Genomic DNA, 17,755 nt, shown 5'->3' with positions numbered 1-17,755 from the left:
CTCCAGAAGTCCAGATTGGGCATTTCTTCTGCTCATAAGTACCCAAGCCTCAGCCTCATCCAGGAAAGGCTGAGGAGGAAAGCTTGCAACTAGTTCAATAAGTGTCTTGTTTGCAAAGCTGGAAAAAAATGGTAGAACTAATGAAAGTAAATGAGACTTTGGGGTTTTCTCTAGAATTTCATCAAGTATACATTCTGTGCCTTACTCTATTCCCTGGAGCCAAGAGCAATGACAAGAGAGACGGAAAAGTAGTAATTTATCAATTACTGGATTAAAGGCATGAAGAAAGGATGCCTTCCCTCCAGGGTTTAGAACACATTGGCGTTTTTGCAGTTTACTCTAGTTGGTTTTCCTAGATACAAAGCTCAGGGCAATTGCACAGACCATCAACTTGAGAGCATCTTTGTGGAACAGATAAGGAAGCCTGTGGGGCCAAATGCAACAGTGACACTAAAAAAATAAAATAAAATGGAGTCAGGGAAGTTAAAAGTCCAAAATAGGTCACAGAAGGACATGAAAATTCTCGACGTGGAAAAGGAAGAGATGAGTAGGGAGGGGTTTGGTTGCTCCTCTCCAATACCAGAAGTCTTGCTGAGTCTTTTGTAAGCTCCGGAAGGCAGTGGACCAAGATCAGCTTTTGGGTGTAGGCTCCCAGAGAGACAGGCTAGCCCTGGAATAGGACTGCACATGGTCTGTCCGCTGAATTGTTGAGAGGGGTCTCCACAAAATTCCTCCCCAGATACCCTTGGGATTTTCCCTCCCATCCCAGTGGTCATCATACACAAAAGTGGCTAGTCCGGTTTCCATGTCATCCTGGAAAAAAAATAATTTTATCCTTCTCTGCTTTCACCAGAGGGCTGTTTGCTTTCTGACTATGAATAAGTTTCCCAGGAGGCTGTATTGTTTCCTGCAGTATTGCTTTTTGCCTCCATATTGAAGCCCCTCCTGGGCAGGCAGCATCCTTCACCCAACAGACAGGAGTCTAATTTTGAGGGAACACTGAGACTCAGGTTTCCAATTTACTGTTGCCATTGGTTCTACAAGAGGTTCTGTGAGCTGCCCTTAGCTTGGGTGTGCCTCAGGGGAATGAAGGGGCTGCTCCAAGTCCATGCACCATGCCATTGGCAGAAAAAGAGTCTGTGCATCAATAACAGATCCCAACCTTACCTCAAACTGCTGCAACTGTTTTTCCCTTCATACTGGGAGCTAAGCTCCTCTCTTTCTTTGGCAGAGGACTGGATGCAGATATATGTGAGTGCTGGGGATTATGTGCTAGAACAGGTTTGATGACCACAGCATGCAAGTGGGCATTCAATAAATGTTTAGCAACTTAATAGCCATTTATTGAGCACCTACTGTGTAGCAGGCTCCACAGCTATTGAATAAAGGAAAGCACCTGCAATTATATCTGTCTGGAAAATAGAACAACTGGCTTCAGGAAGTGACTATTATCGCTCTGGCTTCCTCGTAAGCAGGAGTATAGATTATTATGGTGTGCATTAGTTTAGCCTTGTTTCTAGAAAATGTTTTGTGCTGGTGACTTGGTCTTTCCCTTTGCTTCTATATTTAAATTTCCTTTTTGTTTGTTTTTGTTTTATTCTATGATTTCCCATTAATTCTCTTACATTCTTTCTGGAATAAGACTGGGGCATGCCATTGTAGAAAGCCAAAATAAGAAGTCATCAAATCAAGCAGCCTGCCTGATGTTAAAGTAGAGCTGCCAAGGAGTAGAGACTGGGGATCCAACTTCATGATCTGGCCAGAGCCTCACTCTCCCCTTGGCCAGAACCTTACCCTGAGAGAATAGCCTACAATTCCAGAAAAAGCAAGGTCTCACTGCTGAGAATGACCAGATCAAAAGAGCAGCATGGCCACTTTCTAGTTGCAACTTTCGGCAAGTCATCTAGATCCCAAACCCCAAATCTTTAAGAAATAAAATAGACATAATAAAATTGTTCTGCAGGTTTTTATAAGGATCAAACAGTATAAAATGACTTGTCCCTACTGTGTTCTCAGTAGGAGGCATATCATATCAATACTGGCTCTGTAAAGTGGCAGGTCAATACAGCTATCAGACTGTGCATTTACTAATCCCCTTTTATGGAACATTTATTACTTGCTAGGTCTTGAGCTAATGGTCTCTGTGAGGTAAGTACATTGACCTCATCTTAGATTTTAGTGCTAAGAGTGTCTGAGTTGAAAGGTTAAGAGTCTGGATTTGACCTAATGTCCATCAGAGCAGAGTCTATGTCCACAAACACACGGCTCTTTTGTCTCCATAGTGAGCTGATTATTCAACCACTAACCTTCTACAGGGCCATGATATCTTATGTATCTGGCACTGGAGTTCCTGTAACTTTCTGGAAGCTCAACCTGCTCAACCCTGGCAGAAGAGAAGTAACTAAGGCCAGTGGACATACAGACATGCAGCTTCCCTCACATGATAGGAGCCTTGGGAAAAATTGAGTGAGACACTGAAGTTGCCCAATTATTCATGCAGTATGCCATGTAATAGAGTTATGTTGCTCAGGCACCACACCACATAAATGTTCCCAAACCACACAAATGCATGCTTAAATCACGCATTTATATCAACAACCAAGGCTCTCCTTGGACAGCCACCTTCTAAGTCTTTTGTGCTCATTAATGCCCTGGGTACTTAATGCACATCACATCAAAAGCTCATCATGCCATTTTAGTTTAGGCTTCCTTTCATTATTTAATGAATGCATTCCTACATTGATTGATAAATTAAACATCTGCTGATGGCCTTTGCTGTGCTAACCACTGTGCCTGCATAGTAAAAAGCATAGGAAGCAATGCACAATCCATGCCCTAAGCCCCTGCCTTACTCATCCAGTAGGAATCAACAGTCTGTGTCAGAAAAACGAGGTTGCTGAGGTTTAACAGGAGCATGGACCAAAGCCTGTTCTTTGCACTGAGACAAGTTTTTCCTAGCCAGTGAGAAGCCACCCCATGCTGGACTTATGATTCTGGCATGTCAGAGGACATGGTGAAGTTGTCACCCTTTGTCTCCTTCAGATGCAAGCCCAAATATGTTCACTGAGCATAGCCTTAGACTTGTGGCCACAGCTCAGTAAAGGCTGCACAAATCATTCCATTGAGCATCCTCTGGCATGAGGAATTGCTGCTCTTGTGCACACCCAGAGGCTCAAGGAGGTCACTGGAGATATTGTTAGTTGAATACATCATCATGAACCAGGCCCAAAGAGGTCTACTCCCCAAATGGAAAAGCCTGGGTATTTGGAGTCTAACAGCTACCACTGGCTTGCTGTTTAGACCCTTTTCTCACATAGGGAATGCTCAAAATACCACAATTAAAGAAAACCACTGTGGGGAAACCTAAGGAACAAGTAGAGGTTGCCCCACCACTGCACACACCATAAAATCCAGACTCCCTCCCATGCCCTCTCAGAACCCACATTTAGGCCATGCTTGCTTTGCTCTCTTCATCTCATGCCACCCTCCTCATCATTTACAGTCTCACTAGCCATGTTCCAGCTTCTTAGACATGACAGCACCTGAACCAGACAAGACACATAGTTCCGGTCTCTGGAAGGTTCTTCCTCCCCTCATTGGATGCTGACTCTGACAATCTCAAAGTGACTTTGGCAAGATATACCACCTCTCGTGCCTCGGTTTCCTTCTTGGCAAAAAGGAGAAGATAGGAATGACCCTCTTAAAGTGTTGACATGAGGGTTCAACACTATCTGCCAAGAACTTAGGATACTCCCCACAAAGAATTTGTTAGGCCAGTGTGAGATACTTCATGACTGATTGTCCCTCAGGTTTTCACTCACCTGTCACCTCATCCTCCAGGAGCTCTCCTGCAATCCTCCAATCTAAGCCATCTCTCCCTGCAGTGTGCCATTTCCTGGCACCTTTACTCTCATTTAATGGTGTTTATCACAGCATCTGTCTTTCTGTTAACTGCTCTAATTGTTTTAAGGTGGGTGTTTGTGTCTCCCGACCACAAGCTCAGCAGTACTGAATATTGTGCTTGGCATGGTGCGGAAGCTCCTCAAGTCAAAGGAATAAATGAAGGCTTTTGTGAACCTTAGTGGGAGAGACTTGGGATATACAGGCTAAGTACGCCTTATCTCAAATGAATAGGATCAGAAATGTTTTGGATTTTGGATTTTAACCAATTTTGAAATATTTACATACATGGAATGAGCTATCTAGGGAATAGGCCCTATCTCTGAACTTGAAATTCACTGTCATTTCACATGTATTTTCTACACAGAATCTGGGTAACCTCATATAATATTTTAAATAATTTTTGTGCATGAAACAAAGTGCAGCAAGTGTACACTGAACCATCAGAGGTCAGGTGTGGAATTTTGCCCTTAAGATATCATGTCAGTACTCAAGAGTGTCAGATTTTAGAGTATTTCAGATTTCAGATTTTGGGATTAGGGCTGTTCAACCTGTAATATTGAGGGTTGAAAGAAATCCTTTTTGTGATCATGAGCATTCTAAATTGACAGTCTGCTTGCCTGGTTCATTTCTGTATTTCCCAGTTTCATCCCGAGCACTTGCTCTACCATCCATGAGAAGGGCCTAATGTGCTTTGCTGTTGAACTTTGTCCCTGGGCAATGGACAGGGTGGGAGAGAGCAGCAAGGTTGTTGAGAAGGGCAGTGGCATGACCTGATGCGTGTCTGAGGGAGAGCTCTCTGCCTGCAGTGTGGGGAATTTGCTGATGATGTCCATGGCTGTGGCTCACTTGAGTTGTGTCTTGCAGGATCCTGGAGCTGCAGGACACAGGGGACCTGGATGTGCTCAAGCAGAAGTGGTGGCCACACACAGGCCGCTGTGACCTTACCAGCCACTCCAGCGCCCAGGCAGATGGCAAATCCCTCAAGCTACACAGTTTTGCCGGGGTCTTCTGCATCCTGGCCATTGGCCTCCTCCTCGCCTGCCTGGTGGCTGCCCTGGAGTTGTGGTGGAACAGCAACCGGTGCCACCAGGAGACCCCCAAAGAGGTCCGTACCCTCCCTGTCCCACAGCCTAGAGGCAGGAGGGTCACACTGGGCCATTTGGGTGGGTGGCTTTCTTCTAGTTAGTATTTACTCTGGTCATCTTGTCTGGAGACCGCAGTGTTTTTATTTAGGGGGATTGTGTCATGGTTTCATTTTGGTTTTAAAGCAAGACAAAAACTATAGGGGATGTTTTCATGTTTGAACAAAGTGCGGAGGTGACAGCCATGGCCACTAAAGTCCTGTATTTATCTATAGAGCAGGTACAGCGTGGGCAGCGCCAGAGAGCCCTTCCCCACCCTGCCCCGCCCATGTGCCTCCACCCTGACCTGGAGAGACCACCTGTAGGGTAAGAGAGGAGCCGCATCCCTTCCCAGTTCTCTTGACTTCTCACCAGGGGCCATGGGGCCCTTCTCCCCAGCGTGTGAGGGGGATCCCTGCCCCTTCCATCACCCCTCGCCCCTCCGCCCCTCCTTGCAGGCCCGCTCTTGCCCACATCCCTCCTGGGTGCACACACCTCAGAGGACCCTAGGCCCTGGGTTCACTTCCCTTCCTGCGTGTGCCAACCACAAGTTGATTCTGTCCTTCTACACTTCCTTCTCATTGGGGGTTTGTTCTTCTTCAAGCTCATTTCTTGAAAAAACAAACAAAAAAATTGAAGTCTTTGTGAAGATCCCTTGGAAATGATTCCGCTAAAGGAGGGGACAAGGAGTGCCATCTGGTGATGATGCTTTGCTGTCAGAAACCTGCACACAAGCATCTATCATACAAGCTCGGCCACTCAATTCAGGGTTGTCACTAGCTGCCACGTATACCTGCCTCAGCTACATCTAGAATCTCAGCCCCGCTGACAGATTCTGCTGGGGCCAAAAGTTGTAAATCTCAAACAGGAAGCAGTAAAGCAAATGGCACCAAGTCCAAAAGCACTCCTTTTCTTAAAAAAGTTTTTGTTTTTTCTTGAGGCACAGATGGCTCATGACAAGTTCCTAAAATGCCTTCAGAGGCAATGGGTCACAGGCAAACGCAAAACAAACAGGGGTGGGAAGGAAAAGCAACCAGGAGGAGGTAAGAGCTGGCGGGATCCTTCTGAGCCTGATTTAGGGTTGGGAGTTGGTGCCTTTGAACATAAAAGATGAGTCATCCTGGCCATCATCTCTGTAGTCTGCAGTGATTGTCTGGCCACACCCTCATTCATCAATCTCTGCCTGGCAAGGACAGTAGTGTTTGTCCCCCTGGATCCTCTTCTGACTCTCTGTTGATCCCAAGCCAGTGAGATCTTTGTCATCCTACGTTCTTTTCTCTGGAAGGGAAGGCAAAGCTAAGTCAGTGTATCTGAAATGTCCTGGTAATGTCCACCTTCCTCTCTGCTTTCTGTATACCTCCATGTTAAGAAGTGTGAGGTCTAGTTCTGCCACTACCTCAATGGCTCTCCTGTCATTCCTGGGCCTCAGGAAGGAAGGAAGGAAGGAGGGAAGAAGTTGGAGGAATATTCACTGAAAATAACAGTTAATGGTTTCTATCCCAAGCTTTTATTGCAACTGGGACATTTGTATAAAGTCACAGAGAGGGACCATGAAACATTCCATCTTTTTCCAGGTTTTATGGGTTTCCTACTTCAAGTGAAATCTTTTCTTCTACTCTTCTTCATTTAAAAGCTTGCCTGTAGGGACCCAGGCCCTCCCCTCAGGGTGCTTACCTTCTCATAGGCAGATGGGGCAGAGAGCTCCCAGGCAGTCTCCATCCTGTTGATGGGGGTGTCCTTAAGCACAGAGGAGCACCCAGTTTAGCGAGGGCATGGTGGAACCACAGAAGGTAGGAATAAATGTTGATGAAGGTTTCTTGGGACTTAGGACTGTTAGTACAGAATGTTGAAGAATTGGCACAAATCACAGAGCTAGAGATGAGATCAGCCAGAAGTTTCATTTTGAGCAGGGAGAACAAGGGGTTAACAGGAGTGTGGGCATAGGAAGATGCTGAGAGAGCAGGCTAACAGAAGGAGGCAGGAACCGCTCCAAAGACTTAAATGCCAGGATGAGGGGTTTGGACCTGTTCATGTAGTGAGTAGGAACCAGGAAAGGGGCTGAAACGACAGTATTTTAGAAGCATGTATTTAAAACCTTAGAAAAATAATGATGGTATTCAATTTAGATCTACTTTGTGTTACTGGATGCCCACGTTTTATGGAGCAGCATTTGCAATTAGGTGAGAGTGTCTCGTTACCCTTAGAATGTTTCATTTTGGGGCATTGGCCATATTTCTTAGAGCCAGACCCCTGTCTGTGGGTGGAGCCCAAGCTGTGTTTAATGGCTTTCTCTGGGATGTCTTCAGTTTAGACACCTACTTGGGGAAGAGTAGTAATGTGCGTTCAACCCCTTAATATTCATGTGCATCTGAGATCATATTTTTTCGAAGGAATCAGACAATTATGTAGTTACCCAATGCAGGTGAGTGCACCAAGCTCTGAGGATGCAGTAAAGAGCTACCCACTAGATTTATGGGGGATGTGTAGTCATTGCTCTGAGAATAAAATATTCATGAAATAAAGATGAGAACTGCACAAATGGGAAATGACATGAAGAGTGAGAGATGAATCATCCATCACTGGGCCGGGAGCTTGGAATTCTTGTTGCTTCCTGCTTTGTCTACCCTCCTCTGTCCCATGCTTCTGTGCAGACAGGAGCTGATAGAAGCCAGGGTGGCAGGATAGGACGGTGCTATGTCACAGTCAGACCCTCTATTCTGGTCCTGTGAGCCAGCATCTGTCTACATGCCCCCTTGATACTTCTTTTCTTGGAAGACTGGATCCTGGGGATCTTCCATTCGACTTGTTTATCTCTACTCCTTTCATGCCTTCTTCTACTCCTTGTAGAGATTTTCTCCTCTTAAACTATTCTCTCTTGATTTATGCTAACACAACAGTGTTACACTGAAGGATTACAACCAGAGATAATGTGTGAAGTGAGTTAAAGATGCACATGGTCTAAGAACATGCTTGGTTAATGGTGGCCAAAGTACTCTTCCTTTCAAAGGCCCTGAAGATGGACAGTGAGGGATGTGGTGGAGGAAAGACACACCTTAGGATGTCTTCCTGTATTGGAAAAATTGCATGTTATCCTAACATTCTTCAACAACTTTCAAGGAAGGCCTTCTTATTTCTGGGGAAGTGGGACTTAGAAATAGTGAGAGCAGAGCTAAGAAGCGAATGGTGTATCTGCCTACATGTACCTACTGGTTCACCAAAGAGTCAGGGCTCTCAGTTTCTCTTTTCTGCTGAAAACTGAACCTGCCACTACAGCTAACCTGCCAAGATCAGAAAGCTTGGCATGAAAATAAGGATAGTTAGCATGTTTGTTTCATCTCTTAGGTCAGGAACCTCCAGTAAGAAGGCACTGAACATTTATTATATACCACTGTATATCTCAAAACTGGGCAAAACCTCCCTGCCTGTGGCCACAGGTCACCTCCCTTGTTGGGTGTGATTCCCCTAGCACCTCCTCACCTTTCCATTCCCATCACTTTGCCTACTCTCTGTAACATGGAAGCTCTTGTTAGGGGGTGATGAATATAATTGAAGTATTGAGCAACTTCCTTGTGCCTGAAATTAAAGATAAATGCTCTACCGAGAACATTAGCTCATCTGATAGTAGGAGCTCAAAAGTATTTATTGAATGAATGAACCAGTCTGGGCTCCTATAAAGAAAATGTTATTCATGTTAAATTGTTGTGTAATCATTGCAGCTGAATCAATGGCTTTCAATTCTGGCTGCACATCAGAGGTGATTAATTTTGGAGCTTTTTAGAAATACTGATGCTTGGGCTCCATTTTCCAGAGGGTCATATTAAGGAGATCCAAACAACTGTAATTTCTAAAATCTACACATGTGCTTGTGATATCCTGCCAAGGATGAAAACCTTCCATCAAGGTGAGCATGGGAATATGCAACTTGGCACAGTGAAAAAGAGTCCAGGTTTTGGAGCCAAGTGGACATGAGCTCTGATTCTGACACTCCACTGGTCGCAGGACTCTGTTGCCTGAAGTCACTTCATTCCTAGCCTTGGTTTACTCCTCTGCGTTCCTGCTGCTCCCACCTATGATGTGGAGTGATTGTCATGATGCTTTAAAAAACTGCCCATCCTCTCCTGAGATCACTTCATTGACTTAGATTTAGTCTATTTGCTTCCATCCAGTCATGCCTCTCAGACCCCCAGCCCAGCCTAAGTCTTTGGAGCAACACTTTAGAAGACCACACTGGTGGCATTTCTCCAAGCCTTTGGGTCTCATTTACCACCTGGTTGGTCTCAGTGGTAACAGGAGCACATTGCCAACAACCATCCCAGTCAGGTGGGAAGTCCCTCATCCCTAATTTTGTTCCTGCCCAACTTAAAGTAGGAGCTGCTGGACTCCAAACAAAGTCAGTTCTAATGAGTCCCAAGTGTAAGAGGCTGTTACATAGATGATAGTTTAGTTAATTACCGTTTTCCAATACACTGGATTATTTCCACGTTGGTGAATATCGGCTTAATTACAGAACTTTATCTCTCTGCAAGACAATGTCTGAGAGAAGTTCCCCAATAACCTCTGTTGGTGCATCTGCCGTCATGTTTAATATGGAGTGAGAAATGCAGAGCTGGAATGTAGCCTATTCATGGGTAAATGCAGTCAATGAATTTTATGTCATATTCAGGGATGTTTGACTAGGTCAGTTACCTACAGTAGATTAATGAAGGCAGTGATAAGTTTCCAGGTCTCTTTCCACAGCTGTCATTACCTGGCTGAACACCGAAACCTTGGGATAATGAGGATGTAAACTGATGTAGTTCACATAAAAAAAGCCCATTATTTGAATTTGCATAACATTATAGAATGCACCATTTTGTCTAAAATATGGATAATTATTCAAATCACTGCTGCCTCTTGCCTTGAATAAGCTGATTACTGCTCTCTCCTCTTCCCTTGGCCAGAAACGCAGAAGGTGCAACCAGACATGACTTTGTGTGTGCTATATCTGTGGCCCCAGGTGATGCAAGAAGACAAAGCTTACAGGACCTCCAAATGAGGTCTGCTCCTCAGCTCTGGCCCCTATAGACAGCGAGAGAAGCAGACAGCTTAGAGGACACACTGTGAGACTTAGAGACAGGCTGCATTTGTTTTCTAGGGAGGTCAGGGAGGCATGTGCCTTAGTTCTGTTCATTTTCTTGTCTAGTTAAACAGCCAATATCGGAGGCTCCTAATGGTACCCTCTTCTCCCAGTGAACGAAGTGGTGTTGGCGCTACCTGAATAATGGAATTTGAATAGAATGAGGTCCCACTGGTGGGGAGAGGTTGGATTCTTGACAGCCATTTGGCATGGGAAGCTCTCCCTGGGAAATTTGTTCAATTGGTGTGGACATTCTCTGTGTGTCCTGACGTGGAGAGGTTAAAAGGCTAATGAGTAACCACAATTGGGAGTTGATTCCTACTGCATGGCTTTGCAATCCTTGCCAATGATTCATCCGTCCTTAATTTGAGACAAGAAAAAAAAATGTATGGGTGTAAGAAACTATTTATTTAAGCTCTTCGCTTCAGAAATACTGACTTGAAGGTCATTGGCCATCTTTATACAACTCCCTGGGTCGGTCTTTATTCCAAGTGCTTTAAAAGTACCTGATAATAACTGCTCACAGCTGCATTTAGGCTGCTAGATTGGTGTCTGTGCCCTGCCTCTTTTGCAATCCACCACCCTTTCCACCTTCTGTCCCTTGGATGTCAGGGGTGAAGGTATCCTTCTCAGATACCTCCCTTGCTCACATCTTTCTTCAGAGTTTTGGTTGATCTTTTTACTCAAAGCTCTTCATGTTTATTTTTTTCTGGCATTAGGTAGAGAGGGTTCCTTTCTCTTTGCCTCTTACTTCTAACTCTCTGCCTCCCTGTGGCCTTCTTGGACAGCAAGCTGTCCTTCCTCTCTCCTAAAACCTGGCAAAATAGGAAGCATCTCCCAAACACCTGTTCTGGCCCAGATAAAGGGCCAGCTTTCCTCTTCCAACTGCCAGCACTCAGAGTGAACACAGTTGGAACAAAAGATACTTATTCCCTGCTGCGTATTAGTCTACTTTTAAACTTTCCCAAAGAGGACCTTAAAGGGTGGAAGACAAAGTTGAATGGAGGAAAAGGAAAGAACATGCAACTTACCAACCCTTCCAAAGATTCCCCTGGAGCACCTGGTGGTCAGCTTTTCTTCCACGGAGTGAAAGACTCTATGGTGAGGGAACTCAGCTCAGTCTAGCCTTCTCCAAGCTTCGCTGATTGCAGAGACGGGATAGTTGTTTCCTTAAACCTGAAAATATTTGAAATTCTCTCAATGTGTCTAGCTTCCAGGCTGTCTGCTACTGGTCTCGTGTCCTTTGTACATTCCAAGATGAAAAGTCTTTTGATATAAACATCTACCAAAATGGTGTTGACACTGGTTTTGACTAATGCAGATAAAGGAGCTATATCCTATATTAGAAGCTTCACAGGAACTTGAAGCGGCCATAACAAGAGTGGAGTTATACGCTGCATGATGGGCAGAGCCAGAGTTTGTCCAAAGGCCAGAGGAGAAAGCTGGATGAAGCACCAACCATTTTCCACATCTAAAGTCTTCATTCAGGATTCAGATTCAGTCTTTTTGTCCTTGTTTGGGTCATAGTCCTGTTTCTTGGGTAGACAAACAAGTCACCTGCCAATTTGCTACCCAGTGAAGATGGTAAAACAAAAAAAAAAAAACAATTATGAATTTTTAGTCATTTTTTTGTTCTTGTTGCTGCAACCAAAAGACCTGACAAGAACAATTTTAGAGGAGGAAAAGTTTATTTTTGCACTCATGGTTTCAGAGATCTCAGGCCATAGATGGCCAACTCCATTGCTCAGGGCCTGAGGTGAGGCAGAACATCTATGTGGAAGGGTGTGAAGGAGGAAAGCAGCTCAGGACATGGCAACAAAGGAGGAGGGAGGGAGAGAGAGAAAGAAAGAAAATACACGCAAGTGTGCGTTCCACTTACTAGACAAAATACATACTCTAAAGGCATGCCCCCAGTGATCCTGCATCACCCTACCTACCTATGGTTACCACCAATAAATCCATAAATGGATTACTCCACTGATTAGGTCATAGCTCTCATAATCTAATCACTTCACCTCTGAAAATCCTTGCATTATCTCACACATGAGGTTTGGGGGACATTTCATATCTAAACCATAACAATAGACTTCTATAGAAAGAAATAATTGATGCTAAGTAGCTCCAAGACACTAATGCTCCAGGTAACAGTTATAAGGTACTATTATTAACAACAGTTCTACATGGAAAAAAATAGATGAAGCATACACAAGGGGAGAAGGTTGCACAGAGCTAGCTCAATCATGGTGTAAGGTAATTAAGAACTTGAATTTGTCTTTTTTATTTATGGATGGTTCCCAATTTACCATGGTTCATGTTTTTTTCAACTTTATGGTAGTGCAAAAGGAATTTGCATTCAGTAGAAAACGTTCTTTGAATTTCAAATTTGGAACTTCTCCTGGGCTAGCACTATGTGGGACCATACCCTCTGGTAATGCTAGGCAGCAGTGGTGAGCCACAGCTCCCTGTCAGCCATACGATCATGAGGCAAAGCAATAAGTTCTCTAAGTGTGCCACTTTGCTAAGCTGTGATGTTTGCTATGGTTAGCATATTAAGTGCATTTCAATTTATGATATTTTCAACTTACCATGATTATCAGGGTTTAACCTCATAAGTTAAGAAACATTTGTAGTATAAACTTTTGAAAGGAACATTGAAAACATTTCATAAATGATGTTTAGCTAGGCAAAGTAGAGAGGCCTTATGCCCTCCAAACACTTCCCTCAAATTCACCTATGACTTTGCCACCCAGAGGTATTCTCAACTCCGAGGTGGTTTCTTACCACCAATAAACTGAGCTCTGCTTATGTGGGACTTTAGATTATTGGAATCTTGGCTCTGCCTTAGGGGCTTCCTGAGGTTGGGGGCTGTCACTTCCATTTATGACACCAAGCTAAATTCCATTGCCTTCCTTCCATCTCCAACTAGTGTTCTTATTATCCAATTTCCCCTGGGCTGAAATGAGTTCTCTATTACCTTATGAATGTTGTCTGTTTTCTTGCTCTGGAAGAGGTTTTGAGAATGACAGTAGGTATCTCACCAGAAGCCAAGCATTATGTGCCAGCTATGAACCTCACAAGGGTAGAGAGAGCTGTGATTCCCCCTTTCTCCATTCCAGGGAGTGTTGGGGTAAGGGGTAAATAACAGGGCACTTCAGTTCTTTACCATCCTGAGAAATGTTGAGTTAAGTCTTCCTGGTGTTTAATCCTATAGTTGGCGCACACATATGCAGGAGAGACTCATGTCAGTCATTCAGAGAGGCCTCCTTCTAGGGGAATTCCTCTCCCCTCATCCCTGTGGGAGCTCAAAGCAGTCACTGGAACAACCCTTATTCTGCATGGATCCTTCTTTTTCCTTCTGAAAGCATCCTAAATATCTTGGTATTTCTACCACCCCCTACAAGGTGGACAGGGTTTGGGTTTCTCTCTCCAATATTTGATGTCAGCATGAGAGCCCCTGGTGGGTTACACCTTGGAAATGAACTTCGACATGGTATTTCTTTTGGAGTTTGACCTTAGCATCAGTCATCATCTTGCCTGACACCCAGGTATCCTGCAGCCAACAAACAGTACTATAGCTTCTAACAGCATCTAGAAACTGGTGTGGCTCTTCTGGGCACCTGGTCATCATCCCTCTTCACAGAGGGGAAACCAATAAAGTAGAAGACATCTCCCTTGAGCTTTCAAGCAGTACGACCACCTTGACTAAAATCGTAGACAAATCACCAAGTTTTTTTGAAAGAATGATGTTGGGTTTTCAAATTTTCCTTCTTGAACAAATAAATAACCAAGCAGTCTTCTGTGATGCCACCCACATGGTGAGATAATGTCATGTGTGAGGTCCCCTTCTGGGCAGCCTCAAGTCCTCATGGAACCAGGAGAGTTGGCTGACCTGAGGGAAGTCCTTGTTCTCATTGCCCCCCCCCCTTACCTCATCCAGAAACCCACGCACTATTAGCCTAGATAGGGACATGTCCAGGAGGGGTCCTTGCCTTCCTGGACATGCTGCACATGGAGAACAGAGGTCACCGGGTGAGGCAGGATTCTATTCCCACTCGGGGCTTCTAGGCTGCCCCGAACACTCATGGGGCTTGGGACTCTGGTGAGGCCACCTGAACCTGAGCCTCCTTTGGAGCAAGGCAAAGGTGATCATTTCATGGCTTTGAGTGTTGTGAGCTCTAAATGGTGAGCACATGGGCCATATTAGAAGTCTCTCGAGGCCCATTCCCTTGGGACTCCATTTATAGCCTTCCCCTGTCAGTTCTTCAAAGCATGTCATCACAAGGGTCACCTCTGGGTGTGGCAGTGTTAAGTGCAGAGGAGAGGAACAATGTCACCAAGATCTGCTGGCAGGGGTTTGCTACATAAGCACGAGTGTCCTCCTCTATAGGATTCCCCATCCAGATGAAGGGAGGTGGGAGCAATGGGGGGATACTCACTGTCAGCAGGCCGAACAGACCTAGTGTCTCCGGGTATCCAGAGTTTGCAGCAAGCCAGCCTTGGCTCACTCTTAAGCCTTCCTCTGACCTTCCTGTGCTTTCTCTCCAGGACAAAGAGGTGAACCTCGAGCAGGTGCATCGACGCATGAACAGCCTCATGGATGAAGACATTGCTCACAAGCAGATTTCCCCTGCATCGATTGAGCTCTCAGCCCTGGAGATGGGGGGCCTGGCTCCCAGCCAGGCCTTGGAGCCAACACGGGAATACCAGAACACCCAGCTCTCTGTCAGCACCTTTCTGCCAGAGCAAAGCAGCCACGGCACCAGCCGGACACTCTCGTCAGGGCCCAGCAGCAACCTGCCGCTGCCGCTGAGCAGCTCTGCCACCATGCCCTCCATTCAGTGCAAACACAGGTCGCCCAATGGGGGGCTGTTCCGACAGAGCCCAGTGAAGACCCCCATCCCCATGTCCTTCCAGCCTGTGCCTGGAGGCGTCCTTCCAGAGGCTCTGGACACCTCCCACGGCACCTCCATCTGACCGCGCCGCCTGCCCTCCTGCCCGCCCACCCACCCGACCAGCAGAGCTTTTTAATACAAGAAAACAACAACACAAACCACACACAAATACACACACACAACACACACAGAGACTCTTTCATTTTTCTTGTACATATGTGTAAATAATGACAGAATGGAGTGGGGTAAAAGTGTATTTTGAATATTCCCAATTTTCGAAGTCAGTAAAAAAAAAACAAAAACACAAAAACTGTATGAATGACTTTGTAAATTTTGTTCTATATGAATAAAAAGGCAAATTACTTGTGATCATTCTGAAGTGCCAAAGGAGCCCCCTGTTCCTGGGCCTTTCTGAGGGCAGGAAGGGCAATCAGATAAGGGGCCCCTTCCTGCTGGGGAGAAGGAAGACGAGGAGCCCCGAATGCTGCTTGCTCCTGTGCCCCACAGCTCCCCACTTCGTTCCTCTGCTCCTGGGCCCTCTTTCCTCCCTTAGTTCCCTTGGGTAGATAGTGAGTCTGGAACCAGCATTGACCTGGCGCATTGGGTCACTGTGCTATAGGGTTATCCACTGTTCTGTGAGCCTGGCACTTAGGAGGTGTCATGGCCAATCCAGCTCAAGATGGTGACCACATCGTGAGTCACAGTGTGTAGTGTGCAGCTGCCCTGTGGGCCCCAGAGAAGCTGCCCATATTGAGTTAACAGTCTCTGATGCCAATTTGTTCTAATATCATTCTGTTGGTATTTTTTTTTTTAACTTTCTCTTCCTATTAGAAGAATCAGCCAGTGAAAGACTATGGGGGAAGGAGGGTAGGTCCCATCACCACCTCAGAGAGGCTAGGCCAAGGTGGGACTGGCCTGGTGGAAGGCACCTGGGGATAAGGAGATGTGAAGTATGTATGTTTGGTGACATAGACCATGTCAGGTGGTAGGACGAGAGGTGAGGCTATTCTCTTGGGGTTGGATCATGGCCCCAGGTGAGGGAGGCAAGCGTGGTCACAGAAACGGGGAGTTGAACATTGTGGGTCTCAGGGAAAAGGATCCTGCAAGAAGGAGCTAGGGGAGGTGCCCCCAGGTGATGCGGAAGCTGGGAATTAGAGAAGAGGCAGTGACCCATAGGAGAAAAGCATAACTATATAATATGAAGACAAATAACTCCGATCATCTAGGGAACTTGCTTTAAGCCCCCCAAAAGTAAAGGCACATCAGGAAGTTGGCCAAACAGGGCCAGATACCACACGAGTCCTCTCTCCTGGTTTTGCCACCTTCTCAGATCAGAAAGCCTCAGTAAGTGATGAAGTGAAGGGCAAAAGCCCTTCAGGCTGAGATCATCTTCTATTCTCTGAGATCCCCAGATCTATCCCTGAGCTGGTGAAGGTGCTGGAAAACCCTGTTTCCTAAGACCAGAACAACCCCAAGGCCTCACCTCCCTCCATTGCCCTTTCTAGAGCAACTAAAATGCAGACTCAGAGGGGGGGGGGAACCACCAGGAGTAGATGATGAGGGGAGTCGGAGCTATCTCTTCAGTCCCTCCCCTGCTCAAGACAAAGGTGGTTCTGATCTCCTAACCTGTCAGGACAGGGAAAAGAGTCCACTCAGGCACAGAAGAGGGTGGGGCTCCTACCCCAGCAGGAATCGGAAGCCAAAAGCCTGAGTCCCGAGGACATACAAAGTTCCACTGCTTGTTTCTCCATATTCCTGTAGGGGTTACTGGAGAGATGTATTGATGAGGGTGATAACTAGCTCCTGATTGATTTCTTTCCTAAAGTCCTGAGTGACATGATTGAGCAGTAGAAATGGCCGCATCACACCGCCAGCTAAAAGCACCTCAAGGAACAGAGTGTTTCTAATTACGTTATTTATCTTTGGGTGCTGAGAATGGCCTGATACTAGCGGTACTGAGGTGATCCATTGACAGCTCTCCAATCAGTGCGTGGAGCTTGGAGCCAGGCATGCACGGCAGAGCCTAGGTTGGCTACCACCACCCCAAGGAACAGCAGGCTTGTATTCTTGCCATCAGCACTTTGGGGGACCTCACTGGATGGTCAATTTTTCATATATATATATACTCTCTCTATTTTTAAAATTAAACTGAAATCTCACTGCCTTATCTCACACCCAAGTCTGTCCCCCAACCTCCACCCCCTGAGATGACAAATCTTCTGAGGTGTATCATGGATATAGGTGTTTTCTTGGACAGCTTTGCTTAGAATGGGTGTCAGGGAGGGAGAGAGATGGAGCATGTGTGTGTGTGTGTGTGTGTGTGTGTGTGTGTGTGTGTGTGAGAGAGAGAGAGAGAGAGAGAGAGAGAAAGAGAGAGAGAGAGAGAGAGAGAAAACCAGCATCTTTGAGGGAAAAGAACACTGCTTCTAAAATTCCCTTACACCTCACGGTATAATTCTTTATCATGTTTATGTTTTTTTTTTAAATTTCTTACCCTTGGCATGAGGGGAAATGATTGACATTCAAGCAAGTTCTCTAGGGGAAAAACAACAACAAACAAACAACAACAAAACCTGAATCTTCCCAACTCAGATTTTGGTGTCAGCTCAGAATGTATCTTTTTTTTCATGCTTTGCTCTTTGGATTTATAACTCTGTTTAGACGATTCCATACATTTTAGGTATATTTTGTGCCTTCAGACACTGCAAATAATAATAATCAGC

The 17,755-nt window shown here is 45.5% G+C and overlaps 1 protein-coding gene across 1 annotated transcript in view; it reads left to right on the top strand.

The window, feature by feature from the left end:
• The window catches only part of Grid1 (glutamate ionotropic receptor delta type subunit 1), a 707,905-nt gene extending 692,791 nt beyond the window's left edge, over nucleotides 1–15,114 (top strand). Inside the window, exons 15-16 of the mRNA XM_026397042.2 lie at nucleotides 4,768–5,008; nucleotides 14,686–15,114. Of these exons, the coding sequence (XP_026252827.1) occupies nucleotides 4,768–5,008; nucleotides 14,686–15,114 (670 nt within the window). The remainder of the gene's footprint in view (nucleotides 1–4,767; nucleotides 5,009–14,685) is intronic.
• The last annotated feature ends 2,641 nt before the right edge of the window (nucleotides 15,115–17,755 follow it).

Source organism: Urocitellus parryii, chromosome 5 (assembly GCF_045843805.1).
Source record: "Urocitellus parryii isolate mUroPar1 chromosome 5, mUroPar1.hap1, whole genome shotgun sequence".
NCBI classification, from domain to species: domain Eukaryota; kingdom Metazoa; phylum Chordata; class Mammalia; order Rodentia; family Sciuridae; genus Urocitellus; species Urocitellus parryii.
Note: the sequence above shows the minus strand (reverse complement) of the source record. Positions and strands in the feature narration are given on the sequence as shown.